The sequence below is a fragment of the Montipora capricornis genome, chromosome 13 (genome assembly GCF_036669925.1).
Source record: "Montipora capricornis isolate CH-2021 chromosome 13, ASM3666992v2, whole genome shotgun sequence".
Lineage (NCBI taxonomy): Eukaryota > Metazoa > Cnidaria > Anthozoa > Scleractinia > Acroporidae > Montipora > Montipora capricornis.
The window spans coordinates 15,911,883-15,927,129 of record NC_090895.1 but is presented as its reverse complement, the minus strand read 5'-3'; the positions used below and the strand labels follow the sequence as shown (position 1 = coordinate 15,927,129).

Below are 15,247 nucleotides of genomic sequence, written 5' to 3'. Positions count from 1 at the left end.
AACATTATTCCATCAAAATGTCACGCCACCTTCAAAGGGTTACTGCAAGCTTCGAAATCGGCCAGCTCAATTAGCAAATTGCCAACTCGGGATCCATTCGCTCTTTTGTTTTCTTCTCTTTTTTATGTTGTGATTTCGGGGAAACAAAAGAAAACGAAACAACAGAAAAAAAATTAGTAGTTATTAAAACATGGAACTTTACCCGACACCCTTCCAAATCGATGCAAAATGAGATACGCGTTTCTTATTTCGTTTCTCTGCTAAAGAGAAAGCAACTTTAGTTTGCCTGAATGGGTTTTAAACGTCGAATATTTGCAAAAGAATCTTCATAGTGGTCGGATTTTTACTAGAAAATCAAATGAATGAACTCAGTAAAACCATAACAGAAATCAAAGTGTCACGTGCTGTCTGCAGTGTATTGGATCAGTAAAAAATTACATTCCCTTCCAGACATAAGAAACAGTCGCGTTTGGCACCATACAGTGGCAATGTTGGTGTAGCCAGAGATCATTCTCTGTAACTTCGTGAAGAGCTTTTATTCGCTTGCACAAAAGTGATTGGAATGAAGTGAAGTCATTACATTATGGAGCCACCATTACACCACGCCGGCCGGCCGACCGTTGTACTAGTAAATTACAAAGAAACCATATTTTTTCGCAATTACTATACCAGTAATTACTTGGACAGAACTCGTTTTTGGCGGTCCACTAATATAGGAAATCAAAGTTGGTTATAAGCCTGCGCCAAATTGTGCTGCAACAAAAGACCAAAGTCGAGGTTCGGGGGAATAATTTGCATTTTGTTTTGTTCCAAGCAAAGGAAAATGCAAATTATTCTCCTGAAGCTCGAGTGTGTTCTTTTGTTGCTGCACAATGCGAAACTAGCCTATTCCGCTGTGTTTATACTTTTTGACTCATGCACTGGTGATGTGAATTTTCTGTGTTTTTGTCAACTGAATAAAGTTAATCTGCTGTGAACTGTTTCGTACTTACCATTGGCCTAAATCATCGCATGTTTGGAAAAAATAAAAATAAAAACTAACCACAACCGGCTGACGTTCAAAAGAGAGGCAATCACTTTTCATAAGACCCAAAATACGAGCGGAGATATGGCTTGAGCCATTCACCATTCACGAGTTGGAAAATATCAAATAACGCAGAGTCGTTATATCTCCGCAAAACAACTGTATTTCTTATGTATACACTCAGCAATTGCCTTCTCAGGGCTCCTTCTTGTGAAGTTGCAATATTAAGAAACAACTAACATGCTCTATGTGATGAGCCGAGGTGGTCCTGCGGTTATTGAAGGCATCCAAAAGCACTTAGAGCCGTCACAACCCGAAGTTCAATTTATATATGATTATCACATATTTGACAATCAGTTATAAGTACAGTCGACCTTAATACAACTAAGGCGTAAGCATCATTGTCAAGTATATATATTCAACGCTGGGAGAACAACGGCGTTTTTATTTTCAAGTAATGACTTTCTCTCTTTCAGATGCTTTTGGGCCAGTGGCTGACTTTATCGACGTTATTCGACAACTCTACAAAGATCGTGAAGGATGGCTTTCACCATTCCCGTGGTGCGAAGAGTTTAGATTCCATCTTGACAACATTTTTACCAGGCTTAAAATGGTCAGCAGGAAAAAAGAACGAGGGGTAAAGACTGACTCCATTGTCAACATGTTGGAAATCTTCAAACCACATGAGGAATGTTCACAACCCAGAAAGGTTTTGATTGAAGGACAGCCAGGCATGGGAAAGACAACCTATTGTAACAAGGTTGCTTACGACTGGGCCAAGAACTGTAAAGCTGAAGATTTGTTTCCCGATGTCCAAGTGTTGTTGTTGTTGAGATGCAGAGAAATTAACTCTGACTTATGGGAGGCTATTGATGACCAGATTTTACCAAGAGGCATAAAGAAAGAAGAAAGAGAGAAGTTCTTCACTTTAATTCAGGACCATCAGTCAAAGGTTTTGCTGGTACTTGATGGATTGGATGAGTTGTCAACCCATAAATTACTCGTGTATAAAAAACTCATTCAAGGAAGAATGCTTCCAAAATGTTACTTAGTGGTTACAGCTCGGCACGAAGCTGGGATAAAAGTACGGGAATGCTGTGACACCCTGCTAGAAGTCGAAGGATTTACTAAAGATGCTGCTGAAGGTTTTATCTCCAGATATTTTAAAACCAAGGACCATCTGGCAAAAAAGCTCTTGGACAAGCTGGGCACAGACGCAAGCCTTAGCGGACTAACTGCAAATCCATTAAATACAGCCCTTCTTTGCCTCCTTTGCGAAGACTTCCAAGGAGACTTGCCGAAAGGTAGAACTCTGCTTTACCACGAAATAGTGCAGTGTGTGCTGAGAAGGTATAGGAAAAAGAAAGAATTACCAAAAACAGACGAAGACCTAACACAATTATACCACGCTGAATTAAAGCATCTTGGTTCTATAGCGTGGAATGGCTTGCTCAATGATGAGATGTATTTCGACGACAGTGCATTCCGAAATGGTACTGGCAACTTAATACCTGAATTGGGATTTCTGTCGGCTCAGGCTGGACGCAGCAAACGAAGACAGAGCTGCTGCTATGGGTTTCTACACAAGAGCTTTCAGGAGTTCTTTGCTGCACTTTACCTCAGTTGCCAGCTTGTCGACGAGGAAAGTTATCCTGATGGCTTACTTGCTGACACAAGATATTTTAAGGAGTTTCAACAGGTGCTCAAATTTACATGTGGTATCTTGGCTCGATGGTGTGAGGCAAAAGCCATGGCACTTATGGCAAATATATCAAGTCAAATTAACCAATCAAATGAGAAAGAAAGTAATAACTGCCTATGGACTGCGTTGAATTGTATCAAGGAAAGTGGAAAAGAACATGGTACCTTTGGAAAAGAATTGGCGCGTTTTCTTGGTTCGCTTCTTGAAATTCAGCATATTTCGGGTCGATTGCAGATAGGTCACAGTGGTGCTGCTATACTGGCTCAGGCAATGGCAACAAACTCAACGGTGACAAAGTTGGATTTGCATTGGAATGGAATCAGTGACTCAGGTGCTGCTGCACTGGCTAAAGCAGTGGAAATCAATTCAACGCTGACAAAGTTGTATTTGTCTGGCAATGGAATCGGTGACTCAGGTTCTGCTGCACTGGCTAAAGCAGTGCAAATCAATTCAATGCAGACCAAGTTGGGTTTGCTTTTCAATAAAATCGGTGACTCAGGTGCTTCTGCACTGGCTAAAGCAGTGGAAATCCATTCAACGCTGACAAAGTTACATTTGGCTGACATTGGAATCGTTTACTCAGGTGCTGCTGCACTGGCGAAAGCAGTGGAAATCAATTCAACGCTGACAGAGTTGTATGTGTCTATCAATAAAATCGGTGACTCAGGTGCTGCTGCACTGGCTAAAGCAGTGGAAATCAATTCAACGCTGACAGTGTTGTATTTGGCTGCCAATAAAATCGGTGACTCAGGTGCTGCTACAATGGCTAAAGCAGTGGAAATTAATTCAACGCTGACAAAGTTACATTTGTCTGACAATGGAATCGGTGACTCAGGTGCTGCTGTACTGGCTAAAGCAGTGGAAATCAATTCAACGCTGACAGAGTTAGATTTGTATTTTAATAGAATCGGTGACTCAGGTGCTGCTGCACTGGCTAAAGCAGGGGAAATCAATTCAACGCTGACACAGGTGTATTTGGATTCCACTAAAATCGGTGACTCAGGAGCTGCTGCACTGGCTAAAGCAGTGGAAATCAATTCAACGCTGACAGAGTTGGATTTGCATTCCAATAAAATCGGTGACTCGGGTGCTGCTGTTCTGGCTAAAGCAGTGGAAATCAATTCGACGCTGACGCAGTTGTATTTGTCTCGCAATGAAATCGGTGACTCAGGTGCTGCTGCACTGGCTAAAGCAGTGGAAATCAATTCAACGCTGACAGAGTTACATTTGTCTTACAATGTAATCGGTGACACAGGTGCTGCTGCACTGGCTAAAGCAGTGCAAATCAATTCAACGCTGACAACCTTGAATTTGTCTGAGAATGAAATCGGTGACACAGGTGCTGCTGCACTGGCTAAAGCAGTGGAAATCAATTCAACGCTGACACAGTTGTATTTGTCTGACAATGGAATCGGTGACACAGGTGCTGCTGCACTGGCTAAAGCAGTGGAAATCAATTCAACGCTGTCAAAGTTGCTTTTGTCTTGCAATGGAATCGGTGTGTCAGGTGCTGCTGCACTGGCTAAAGCAACAGAATTTAGAGAGACCTTTGGCCTGGTTGAACGTATTTCATACTAATCGTTGGTCTCCAACAGCAGTCTTTCTCAGGACCCTCTGCACACCTGGACGAGGCGACTTTATCATGTTGTTTCATAATATTATTCAGATGTAGGGTCATTTTTGTTAAATTTATCGGAGTCCCATTTAAAGGACCCTTTGTCAGCCACGCCCATGTTTTTGTTGACATACGGGAGTTTTGGTGATGGATTACTCTTGGAACTTGACCAAACCCAAAATAGTCGTGAGAAAATGCGAGATATTTTTATTGGCTCACCTATGTTTCTTTGACACCCAAGCAGTTGGCAATGAAAACAAGGCGAGATAGTTTCATTTAGTTTAATTCGTTGCTTGCGCGGCCCCTTGTAAGTAATGATAAGCACTACTGAGTCTCTGCAAAAAGTAAACGAAAGATGGGTTCATATGTCGCGCATGCAATACACATTTGAAGCATAAGGTAAAAAGCTGTTATTTTAAGTTCGTAGAATTTCTTCGTTATAAGTTTGCCACATCTTGAAACTGGTGTTGAATCAAACAAGACGTTTTTCTTACTGTAAACTAATCACAATCTGACCTCTACAGTTTTTTACTTTCCAGAAGAAATTTAAAAAATGTCCCACGCAAGCTTGCTCAGTTCCACAATACGCAGCTTTATTATTAGTGAAAAAATGAAATGACCAACGTAAAGATAAAGCCTTTTACGGATTGTGATAGGGATCAGTATTCAAATGTTCGCCGCTGTGCTCAGTGCTGTCAGCTTGAGGGGAAGACACACTTGACATTATTTGATCAAAAGTCATCGATCCGACAGTGAATTCGCTTTTCGTGATACCTTGCAATGTACTTCAAGAAGTTATTTCTCCACTTTCCAGAAACGGTGATACATTAGCGCTCTCTTGTCCTCGAGGAATCACAATTAAATAATTGCAGTACTCCTTGCTGCCACTCCGAGAAAAGATGGTCAAACAACGATTTCCATTTCCACCCAGTGACATGTTGCGAAGAGCAAGTCACATAAATAATCATAGAAAATGAAATTCTAATAAACATAGCTTATTTTTCAATGGAAATCAGAATTGTACGTCCCATTTGATGACCGATGGAAACAGATTACTTTAACAGTTAAAGAATTCCGAGTTTTCGGTTGCACCGCGAAAATGGCGACTGAAGAGTTGTGGGGGCGAAATGTAAAGTGGGTGACTAGGGTCCTTTAAGAATTGTGGCACAAAGAAAACAAGGCAAAGCTATAACACCAGCCAGGAAAGTCTCGTATCCATGTCTTGATTCTGGAAAGTTTAGCAAGGTGTAGGAAATTGAACTGACGAATACAGCGAGCATGACGGCAATGTGAACAAAATGGCGCTTTAAAATATAAATTTGCATGCGCTGTTCATGCATAAGAGTGATGAGATAGCACTTTTTCTTATCATAACCATCGTGCCTAAACATTTAACAAACCTTAAAACACAGGATCACATCATTTAATAAAATGTTAAGAAAAATAATTAGTTGTTACACAAAACCAAGGCACGTTACTGTTGATTATTCCTGGTCATTGAGCCCGCGAGATACCATTAATCCGTGAGGCTCAGCGCATGCGCGTTAGTCAATTGAGTAAACTCGCGGGGCAGTCTTGAAATACAGTTGAGTCATTTATTGTGGGTTTGTGTGCTCTTTACTGCCTTCAAGCAGCGCTTATATCAACGGTTACACAAAGTGATGAAACGTCACGATATGTAACACATCATCACAAGGCTCAACGTGCCTTCACAAGGCATAACTCACGGTCGCAAGCCATAACTCACCACCTTCACAATGCGTAACTCACCGTCACAAGGCGTAACTGACCATTACAAGGCGTAACTGACCATCACAAGGCTTAACTCACTGTCACAAGGCGTAACTCACCCTCACAATCCATAACTCAGCGAAAGACGGGGTAATTCACCATCACAAGGCGTAACTCACCGTCACAAGGCGTAACTCACCATCACAAGGCGTAACTCACCGTCACAAGGCGTAAATCACCGTTGCAAGACGTAAATGACCGTCACAAGGCGTAACTGACCATTACAAGGCGTAACTGACCATCACAAGGCGTAACTCACAGTCACAAGGCGTAACTCACTGTCACAAGGCGTAACTGACCGTCACAAGGCGTAACTGACCGTCACAAGACGTAACTGACCATCACAAGGCGTAACTCATCGTCACAGGGCGTACCTGATCATCACATGGCGTAACTGACCATCACATGTCGTAACTCACCATCACCAGGCGTAACTCACCGTCACAAGGCGTAACTCACCGTCACATGGCGTAACTCACCATCACAAGGCGTAACTCACCATCACAATGCGCACCTTACCGTCACAAGGGGTAACTCACCATCACATGGCGTAACTCACCGTCACAAGGCGTAACTCACCGTCACAAGGTTTAACTCACCATCACAAGGCGTAACTCACCGTCACAAGGCGTAACTCACCGTCACAAAGCGTAACTCACCGTCACAAGGCGTAACTCACCGTCACAAGGCGTAACTCACCGTCACTAAGCGTAACTGACCAACAGAAGGCTAAGTGACTACCACAATGCGTAACTCACCGTCACAAAGCGTAACTGACCGTCACAAGGCGTAACTCACCATCACAAGGCGTAACTCACCGTCACAAGGCGTAACTCACCGTCACAAGGCGTAACTCACCGTCACAAGGCGTAACTCACCGTCACAAGGCGTAACTCACCGTCACAAGGCGTAACTCACCATCACAAGGCGTAACTCACCGTCACAAAGCGTAACTGACCAACAGAAGGCTAAGTGACTACCACAAGGCGTAACACACCGTCACAAGGCGTAACTGACCATTACAAGGCGTAACTCACCGTCACAAGGCATAACGGACCGTCACAAGGCGCAAGTGACCATCACAAGGCGTAACTCGCCGTCACAAGGCGTAACTGACCACCACAAGGCGTAACTCATCTTCACAAGACGTAAGTGATCGTCACAAGGCGTTATTTACCATCACAAGGCTTAACTCACTGTCACGAGGCTGGCATGTCATAAACTTGGGCCTAAGCTGTCAAAAAATCCAATTTTTAAGAGTGTAAGCTATGTAGCTTATGTTACTTAATCCTAGCAAAACCAAGTTAATGACATTTGGCAGCAGGCAAATGCGTGCAAAATTGCAATTTCACTCCCTTCCCTTTATGGGAAAGGACATCGTCCCTTCAGATACTGCTAAAGCCCTAGGCATGATTTTGGATTCTAATTTAACTTACGATGAACACATAATTAAAACCGCTTCTTCATGCATGTCCCGCCTCGGCCAAATAAACCCCGTCAAGCATGTTTTTGACAAACGTACACTCCTGACGGTTATTAGCTGCGGTTACACTAGCCATTTTGCCCTTGGGTAAGTGGCTTTTTCCCACGGGGAAGCAATTTTTTATGTGTAACCGATCTGCCCAAAGGAAAAGTTCCTGTGAGAAATTTCCATGGATACGTCAAAAAGAACAAAAGAATTGCCCATGACAGTTCCAGATGTAAGTCTTGTGGTTAGCAAAACCCCAAAGCGGCTCAACCAATCACAAGATTGCCGAACGCGAGGAAAATACATGCTGTGATGAACTGTGTAAACAACTGCGGACGTGGAAATACCCAAGCACGCCTTTTCTGGCCAGCAGCAAGTCGACGTCTAAATTATAAATTGGAGAGTTGCAAGGACTAGAGAAAGCGTAACTGAAGTCGACGTCTTTGTTGCCTTAAAATGAAGCGATGAATCGCTGAACTTAATTGAGCTGGACAGTTTAAGAGAAGCGCCGATCGTGACAATTACCGAAAATAAGCCAAAGAAAAGTTTGTCGTTCAGATGTAGATCTTCGATGTTTACTTTTTTTTTTAGATCCTTAATTTTAATGTATTTTGTATTGTAATTAGTTTTTCAAAAACCATTTAGTGGAAAAACTAATAAATCTCATCTTGTCTTATCTTAAAGGTAAGTTTCCCATGAAAACAGGCCAACGATTACCTTCCCCTTGGGTAATTTACAGGTGTGTAACCGCAAATGGGGAGTCGATCATAACCCAGGGTAAACGCAACCCAAGCTGTAACCCCAAGGTTCCCCATGGGCAAGAGGTCTAGTGTAACCGCACCTATTAAGTCTTTAGTTTTTAGTAAATTATTTTTTGTTCCAATGTATGGGCAAACACATCGAAGTGAAACATTAACAAACTGCAAGTTGTGCAAAACTTCGCCTGCCGCATTGTGGGCGGCGCGCGTAAATATGACCATATTACGCCTATTCGTAAAGAGCTCAATTGACTACCTGTGGCAAACCAGTTATATTATCGAAGCGCAACAATGGCCTTTAAATGTATAACGGGCCACGCCCCTGAATATCTGTCCTCACAATTTTTAAAGCGAGCCGAGGTGAGCGGTCGTAGCACCAGAAACTCGCAATTGTTGAACATTCCACTTTTTAAAACCGCTAGTGGTCAAAGAACTTTTTATTATAGAATAGTTAATTTATGGAACTCTTTAGATTATTCTCTTTCTCTAACTGTGTAATTCAGTCACGGTTTTTAAAAATCGCCTGATGACCAAATTACTTAAGGAACTGTAATATAATACTTATATATTTTAACAATTTTTAAAGTTTTATTTTAGTCATTCTCACTTTTAATTGTAAATAGGAATATATTTGTGTTCATATTGTCTTTGAAAAGCCCCCTTGGGGAAAGTCAATGAAGTATATATGTATGTATGTTTGTAGCTGTAGTTCAATAGCCCATTTAACAATCTACTTGAATGTTGTTCCCAGCTTAAGTACTTTCAAAGAACGTTTTGAGAAAATAATTCTAGACCATTGTAAATAGGGAACATTCCAAATACGCCCAAAACAACGACATACAAAAAAACCCAAAACGAGAAAACATGGAAACAAAACCAACGAAATGAAATCATCGTATAGTGAAGGAAACCTTCCTAAGTGACACCTACCTCCTGTGGTTTGGTAAAAACGCCGGGGCGTGGGGTGCCGGGATTCCGGGGTCTGTGGAAAACATGGGGTGACTAAATAAAATAAGTAACGACAATAACGTGTGGGCGTTGCTACTCTAAAAAATCTACTTTAATGAGAACTTAACTGGAACATTTGAAGTGAAATCTAGCAGTAACGTGTTGTGCTAATAAGTTGGTTCCAGCGGTTGAAAATACAATAAATATTAATGCACAAAGGTTGACAAAACAATAAGCTAAAATACTTGAAGAAAACACCTAACAGTAACTAAAACAAGGCTAGATCGTTTGCAAAATACAGTTCAAATAACGATTAAAATAACGTTACTATTTCATAATTATCTTTTCCAAGTTGAAATTACAAGGAGAATTTCCATCCTAAAACGCCGCCTCAATCGAAACTTAACTGGAACATTTGAACGGGAACCCAACAATAACGTTTTCTAACATATTTATCAACCGGTTGAAAATCATGAAAATATTAGGAAAATCTATATAGTATAAAAACGTATTAGAAAAAGTTGCAACTCAAGTTTCCTCCATCCATCGTGACTCAGATACCCAGGTTATTCCTTAAATGGGCTATGTCACGTCATTTTAGGGTGTTTCAGTGAAATCTTTAGTTAATCACGAGTTTTAAAAGTCGAAAATGGTAATGTGGAACGCCTTTACTGATTAGATTATCGTTACATTACAGTCAAGATGATTCTGAGCAAAACGGCCGTTATCCAGGCGATTTGTCAGAAACTTGATAAACGCCGGGCCGACTTTTGTCAAGATTATCCAAATGCAATCCGTTTCAATGTTGTTCATTTGCTTCCATCCATGCTTCTTTCCTTTTGCTGCATTTCTTTTATGTTGGTCAACAGTTTTAAGTGGTTATTGCAATGTTTTATTCTACTTTTTAAGCATTTTGCGTGTCATGAAATTACATCATTTTGCATGACAAATTAGCCCCTTTAAGTTTTGCTTGTGCGTAATTGTGAGCAAAGTTTTGATCGCCAGAGGAACTGAACACCACCTCCGTACAGAAAAAGGTTGTTTCCGTTGTGCACAGTAAACGTGAGTGGTTTCCCTTAATTGGTAAGTCTATTCTCTGGCTATCTTTGAAACGGTGACAAGATCTCCTGGAGGTCGAAATATAGAAGACTTGAGCTTTAAAGTATTGGCACAGCCAAAACATGTCGTTGTTTGAGCTGGGCAATACTGTAAAAGACAAGTGAAAAACTACCCAATACTCGGAGCAGGAAAGCTAGGGATGTTCGGTTGGAGGGAGTTAACATAGAAAGGGCCTTATTCGCGCGGCGGCTATATTGGCCATAGACAACCGAATTCGTACCCTGAGCCTCGAGTTGAAATGGTTGTGAACGAGTTTTGGTGGGGCAAAACAAAATATTTCAATCCCTTGAGACTCAACATGGCCGCCGTGTGATTAAAGCCCATTGCTGCGCATTACCGGGCATCAGCGGGACAGGGGCTGGCGAAGGCAAAGGCGATGGCAACGGTGAAGGCTGCTCGTACAATCCCAAACCAGGCTCACTCACAATTACGCACAAGCAATACTTAAGGTGCCTGCTGTTATCCCTAAAATTACTTATCTTTGGATATTGACAAAAAGTGGCAACTTTAAAGTGAAAAGCGACCCTTTTTTTAACTGATGACCTGATACTGCACAATTATGCCAAGTTGCTAAACTAGGGGTGCGGCTTATACGCTGGTGTTTACGGTATTCTCCTTTCTTTAACCGATTAGTGAAATAAATCAGATTCCTGTGAGAGTGCTTGAACAATCCTGGTAGTGTAATTAATTGATCGGCAGGACTTTTGTAGCGCACACAACTTTGCAAAACAAAGAGTTTTACGCCCTCGCCGTCATAAGGATTACATTGTAAGCACCATTCACCAGTTTAAAGTTTATTGAAGTTTTTTGTTCAATAGTTTCAAAGAAGCCATGTTGGTGAGAATGGGTCTGTTAACAGGGACCTACATTGTGTAAGATCACCATCGTCGGTGATGGCGAATCTTCGACAAAAATTCTCATACTTTTAATTGAAGTGTATCTGACAAGTAACAATAATAGAACGGTCCACGTGACCACGCTAACGTGAAAGCGAGGCTGGATCACATGATGCCTTGTAATTATTGTTTGTGTCGACAGATTATCTCAATATTACTTATACTATCTACTAAAGTTTAACTTAGACAACCCCGTAACACAACAGTAATAAATCTGGTCTCGCGTCTATTATAACATGCAAAGGGGCCCTTTTTCGTGAAATGCCTTGCAGCATATTTTGCACCCCTTACTTTTTACAACTACCGCAAATGGTTAGACTTTCAAGTCTCCTCGGATAAAGAGGATAAGCCGGAGGTCTCGTCTCACAAGTATCTTCCATGTTCATTAGTTCCCTGTGGCACGTTAAAGAACCCACACACTATTCGAGAAGTGTAGGGGATGTAGTTCCCGGTGTTGTGTCTGTCCTCTGTGTGTATATGGGTGGGTGGGTATAGCAGGTCCACGTCAGCTGAATAGCTGCCAAAACTTCAACCTGCTCAAACAAATAAGTGAATTAAAAAAAAAAGAATAAGTCAATTCAGCCAAATGCAATTTTTTCACAACTCCCTGACAAGGATAAAAGGTATCCCATTCATCTCCCTCGTATTCCTTCTCCTCCCCTTCATCATTATCGTCGTCATGATCATCATCAACATTATCAACATCAGATAACTCATGATCATCGTCATCAGCATCATTATCACAGCTACCATGATCTTCAGCATCATTGCAACTGCGGAGATCGGTACATTTAAGTCCCGCTTCGCGACATTGGCATCTATTAGTGGAACATTGCTCCTGAATTAGACGGGCGATTGCATTGGTCTTTAACGTTGGAAATAAGTGTCTCAGGCTGGTACAGCCGGCAGACTTATTTCTTAATTCCTGCAGCGGTCTTTGCCGTGGGTTGCTCGATTTTGCCCAGATCTGCAAAGTGGGGTTACACTAGTCTCATAAGCTTCTGGGAATGCTTTCCAACACAACAGCTTCCGAAAGAGAGAAATGATCTTCGCACTTATCTGGACGATTTAAGCAAATATGCCAAATGGACAGCTGAAAAATTCAGGTGGCTCCAACGGCATTCGAGTCCATTACCTCGGCGATGCTGATGCAATGCTCTACCTCTCCGGCCGTTAATTGATTTCGATGTTGACTGAGTCAAGAGTAATCAGCGCCGGTGTTGCGCATTGCACGTTCTTAGGTATGCACTTAGTCCAACCTTGGATCTACGCAAGCGGTTTCACTTACTGCACTTTACGAGAAGCAGTTGTTGCATATCATATATGATATCGTATATCTTTCTTTACCCTCGGATTTTAGAGTAGCTTGGTGTAGCTAGTATCTCCGAGCATTTACCCTCCCAACCATGATACACCAAAGAAGACAGACCACAACACCGGGAACTACATGCCCTACTCTTTGCGACAAGTGTGTGGGTTCTTTTACGTCCCACAGGATTTTGAAAATTGAAGGGTTGTGAGACGGGTCCTACGGTTTATCCTCCTTATCCGAGAATACTATAGAGTCTAATCATTTGCAGATGTAATTACACGACCTCCCGCGTGACAGCCCGGTGCTCAACCAACTGAGCCACCGGTGCGCGGTTAACGCACCGGCACCGGTGCGCGGTGTTGCAGTAGACCATCAGCGCCATGTTTTGTGACTTCAGCTGGTATGCCATCCAGACCAGGCGCTTTACCAATGTTAGCAGCTTTTATAGCTTTCCTTAGTTCTTCCATTCAATTAATGCATCATTGTCTCTCGAGCAGTTAGGTGGTCAGCGGCATCATTGTAAACATTGCCTTCTTGATTCAGCAGTTGGTAAAAATGCTCTTTCCATCTGTCTGATATTTACGTTCATGTCTTTAAATAGCATCTGCATTCTCAACTGGGGCAACAGTGTTCGCTTTGGGGCCACACATAGTTTTAAGTGCGGTATACAGTCCGTGTGAGTTGTTACACTCTCCAAACGTTTCAATTTCTTCCGCTTTTTTATTCCTCCAGTTGTCTTTCATTGTTCTTAACAAGTCAATTTGTTGGTCACATCATTCGTTCCCGTGAAGGACTCGATGAATGAAATGAGTGTATATTTGAAGTGTGGGTCACAGACCCAAGAGAAAAAAGATCAAGTAAAAAATTTGTATATTTATCACACCCGCAAAGCGTCCTAGCTGTTATATGAGCTCCACTCTACGCATGGAATCCAGGAGGCGCAGCAGTTTTACAAGTCCAAGAGCAAGGATAATAAGGTTGAGATATACCTCTCTATGATACTTCCTCTTCCTAGTCACAACTGAAAATGTGTTCTCACAGTGTTAGAGTATGCATCTTCGCTGTGGGGTGGTATCCCCAAATACCTCGTTGAAGACCTGCAGCGTGAGCAGAATCGCAGCCTTTCACTTATGGGCATTATGAAGGCTATAGCCTTCCTAACCTTTAAGAGCGCAGAGATGCAGCTTCCAGGCGCGAACTAGAGATAATTTTAGTGATAAGAACCATCCCAATTATTCACTAATATCAATGCCAGCGATCAATAGCCTCCACTCGAGTGATGAATTGCGTTAACCCTTAAGATACCACATTCTAGGACTGATGGGCAAATGAAGACCTTTGCGCTAAGGTCAAGTCACATTTTAAACAATACATGATGTTCTCGTGGGTTTTCATTCTGGGAAACCCTAAGTATTTAAATAGTACATTGTCTCTTATATTTTTCACGTTTTAATTTTATTATCGTATTTTCACCATATTTTTTCATTTAACGATGGATTAATTAATAAGGCCATTATTATTTCTGGGAACTACAAACACGTGCATGTCGGTGTTAGGTTAGATGATGCTGATAGTAGTGGCTCCAGATCTTGCAGCATCAACAGCATGCAGCAACCATTTTGTATCGGCCTCCTAATAGTTTCACTCGAGGTACAGCTGTACACCATATCTCTATGGGTTGCTTTACAGGAATTGCCCCCAGCTGCTATCCGATGCAATCCATCTAATTAAGGAGCAATGTTCCACTAATAGATGTCAATGTCGCGAAGCGGGACTTAAATGTACCGATCTCTGCAGCTGCAATGATGCTGACGATGATAGAACTGTGATAATCATACAGATGACGATGACCATGAGTCATCTGATGTTGATAATGTTGATGATGATCATGACGACGATGATGATAAAGAGGAGGAGGAGGAGGAAGACGAGGGAGATGTATATGATACCTTTTATCCTTGTCAGGGAGTTGTGATAAAGCTGCATTTGGCTGATTGAATAAGCGATACAAAATATGCCACAAGGCATTTCATGAAAAAAAGGCTCCTTTGCACGTTATAATGGACACGAGATCAGATTTATTACTATTATGTTACAAAGTTGTCTAAGTTACACTCCAATAGAAAGCATAACTAATATTAGGACAATCTGTCGCCCTAAACAATAGCTACAAGGCATTAAATGATTGAGCCTCGTTTTCACGTTAGCCTCGTCACGTGATCCGTTCTATTACTGTTACGTGTCTTTTCGATCATGGGAATCAAAGGGTAAAACTGACTTAGACAAAAGCCACCTGAAAATGTGAAACCGCCGCTGGAGAGGAAGGTTATTTAGGGGGGGCAGACGTGGGATGTATTCTTTTCCTCTCACCTAATGTGAACTTCAGGAAGGCGGGAGGGGGAGGAGGATGCGATGGTTCTTGACCGAAACGCAGGCTTGCCTCTCCCCTCTTTACCTGACTAGTGACTAGTGTCCCCAATAGTCTGTTGCCCATTTTTTACTTTATCTCTACTAAGCTCCTTGGCCTTAACGATCTGTTGCAGTGGGAGAAAGTCCAGGTAGTTGAAGTCAGGGCATTTTTCAGAGAGCAATCCTGGGATTCCTGGGATCAGGC

At 42.0% G+C, this 15,247-nt stretch overlaps 1 protein-coding gene across 1 annotated transcript in view; it reads left to right on the top strand.

Moving 5' to 3' along the window:
* Positions 1 to 14,631, top strand: part of LOC138030607 (NLR family CARD domain-containing protein 3-like) — a 47,116-nt gene extending 32,485 nt beyond the window's left edge. Inside the window, exons 7-9 of the mRNA XM_068878495.1 lie at positions 1,501 to 3,561; positions 3,646 to 4,290; positions 14,474 to 14,631. Coding sequence (XP_068734596.1) covers positions 1,501 to 3,561; positions 3,646 to 4,290; positions 14,474 to 14,631 — 2,864 coding nt within the window. The remainder of the gene's footprint in view (positions 1 to 1,500; positions 3,562 to 3,645; positions 4,291 to 14,473) is intronic.
* Positions 14,632 to 15,247: the final 616 nt, after the last annotated feature.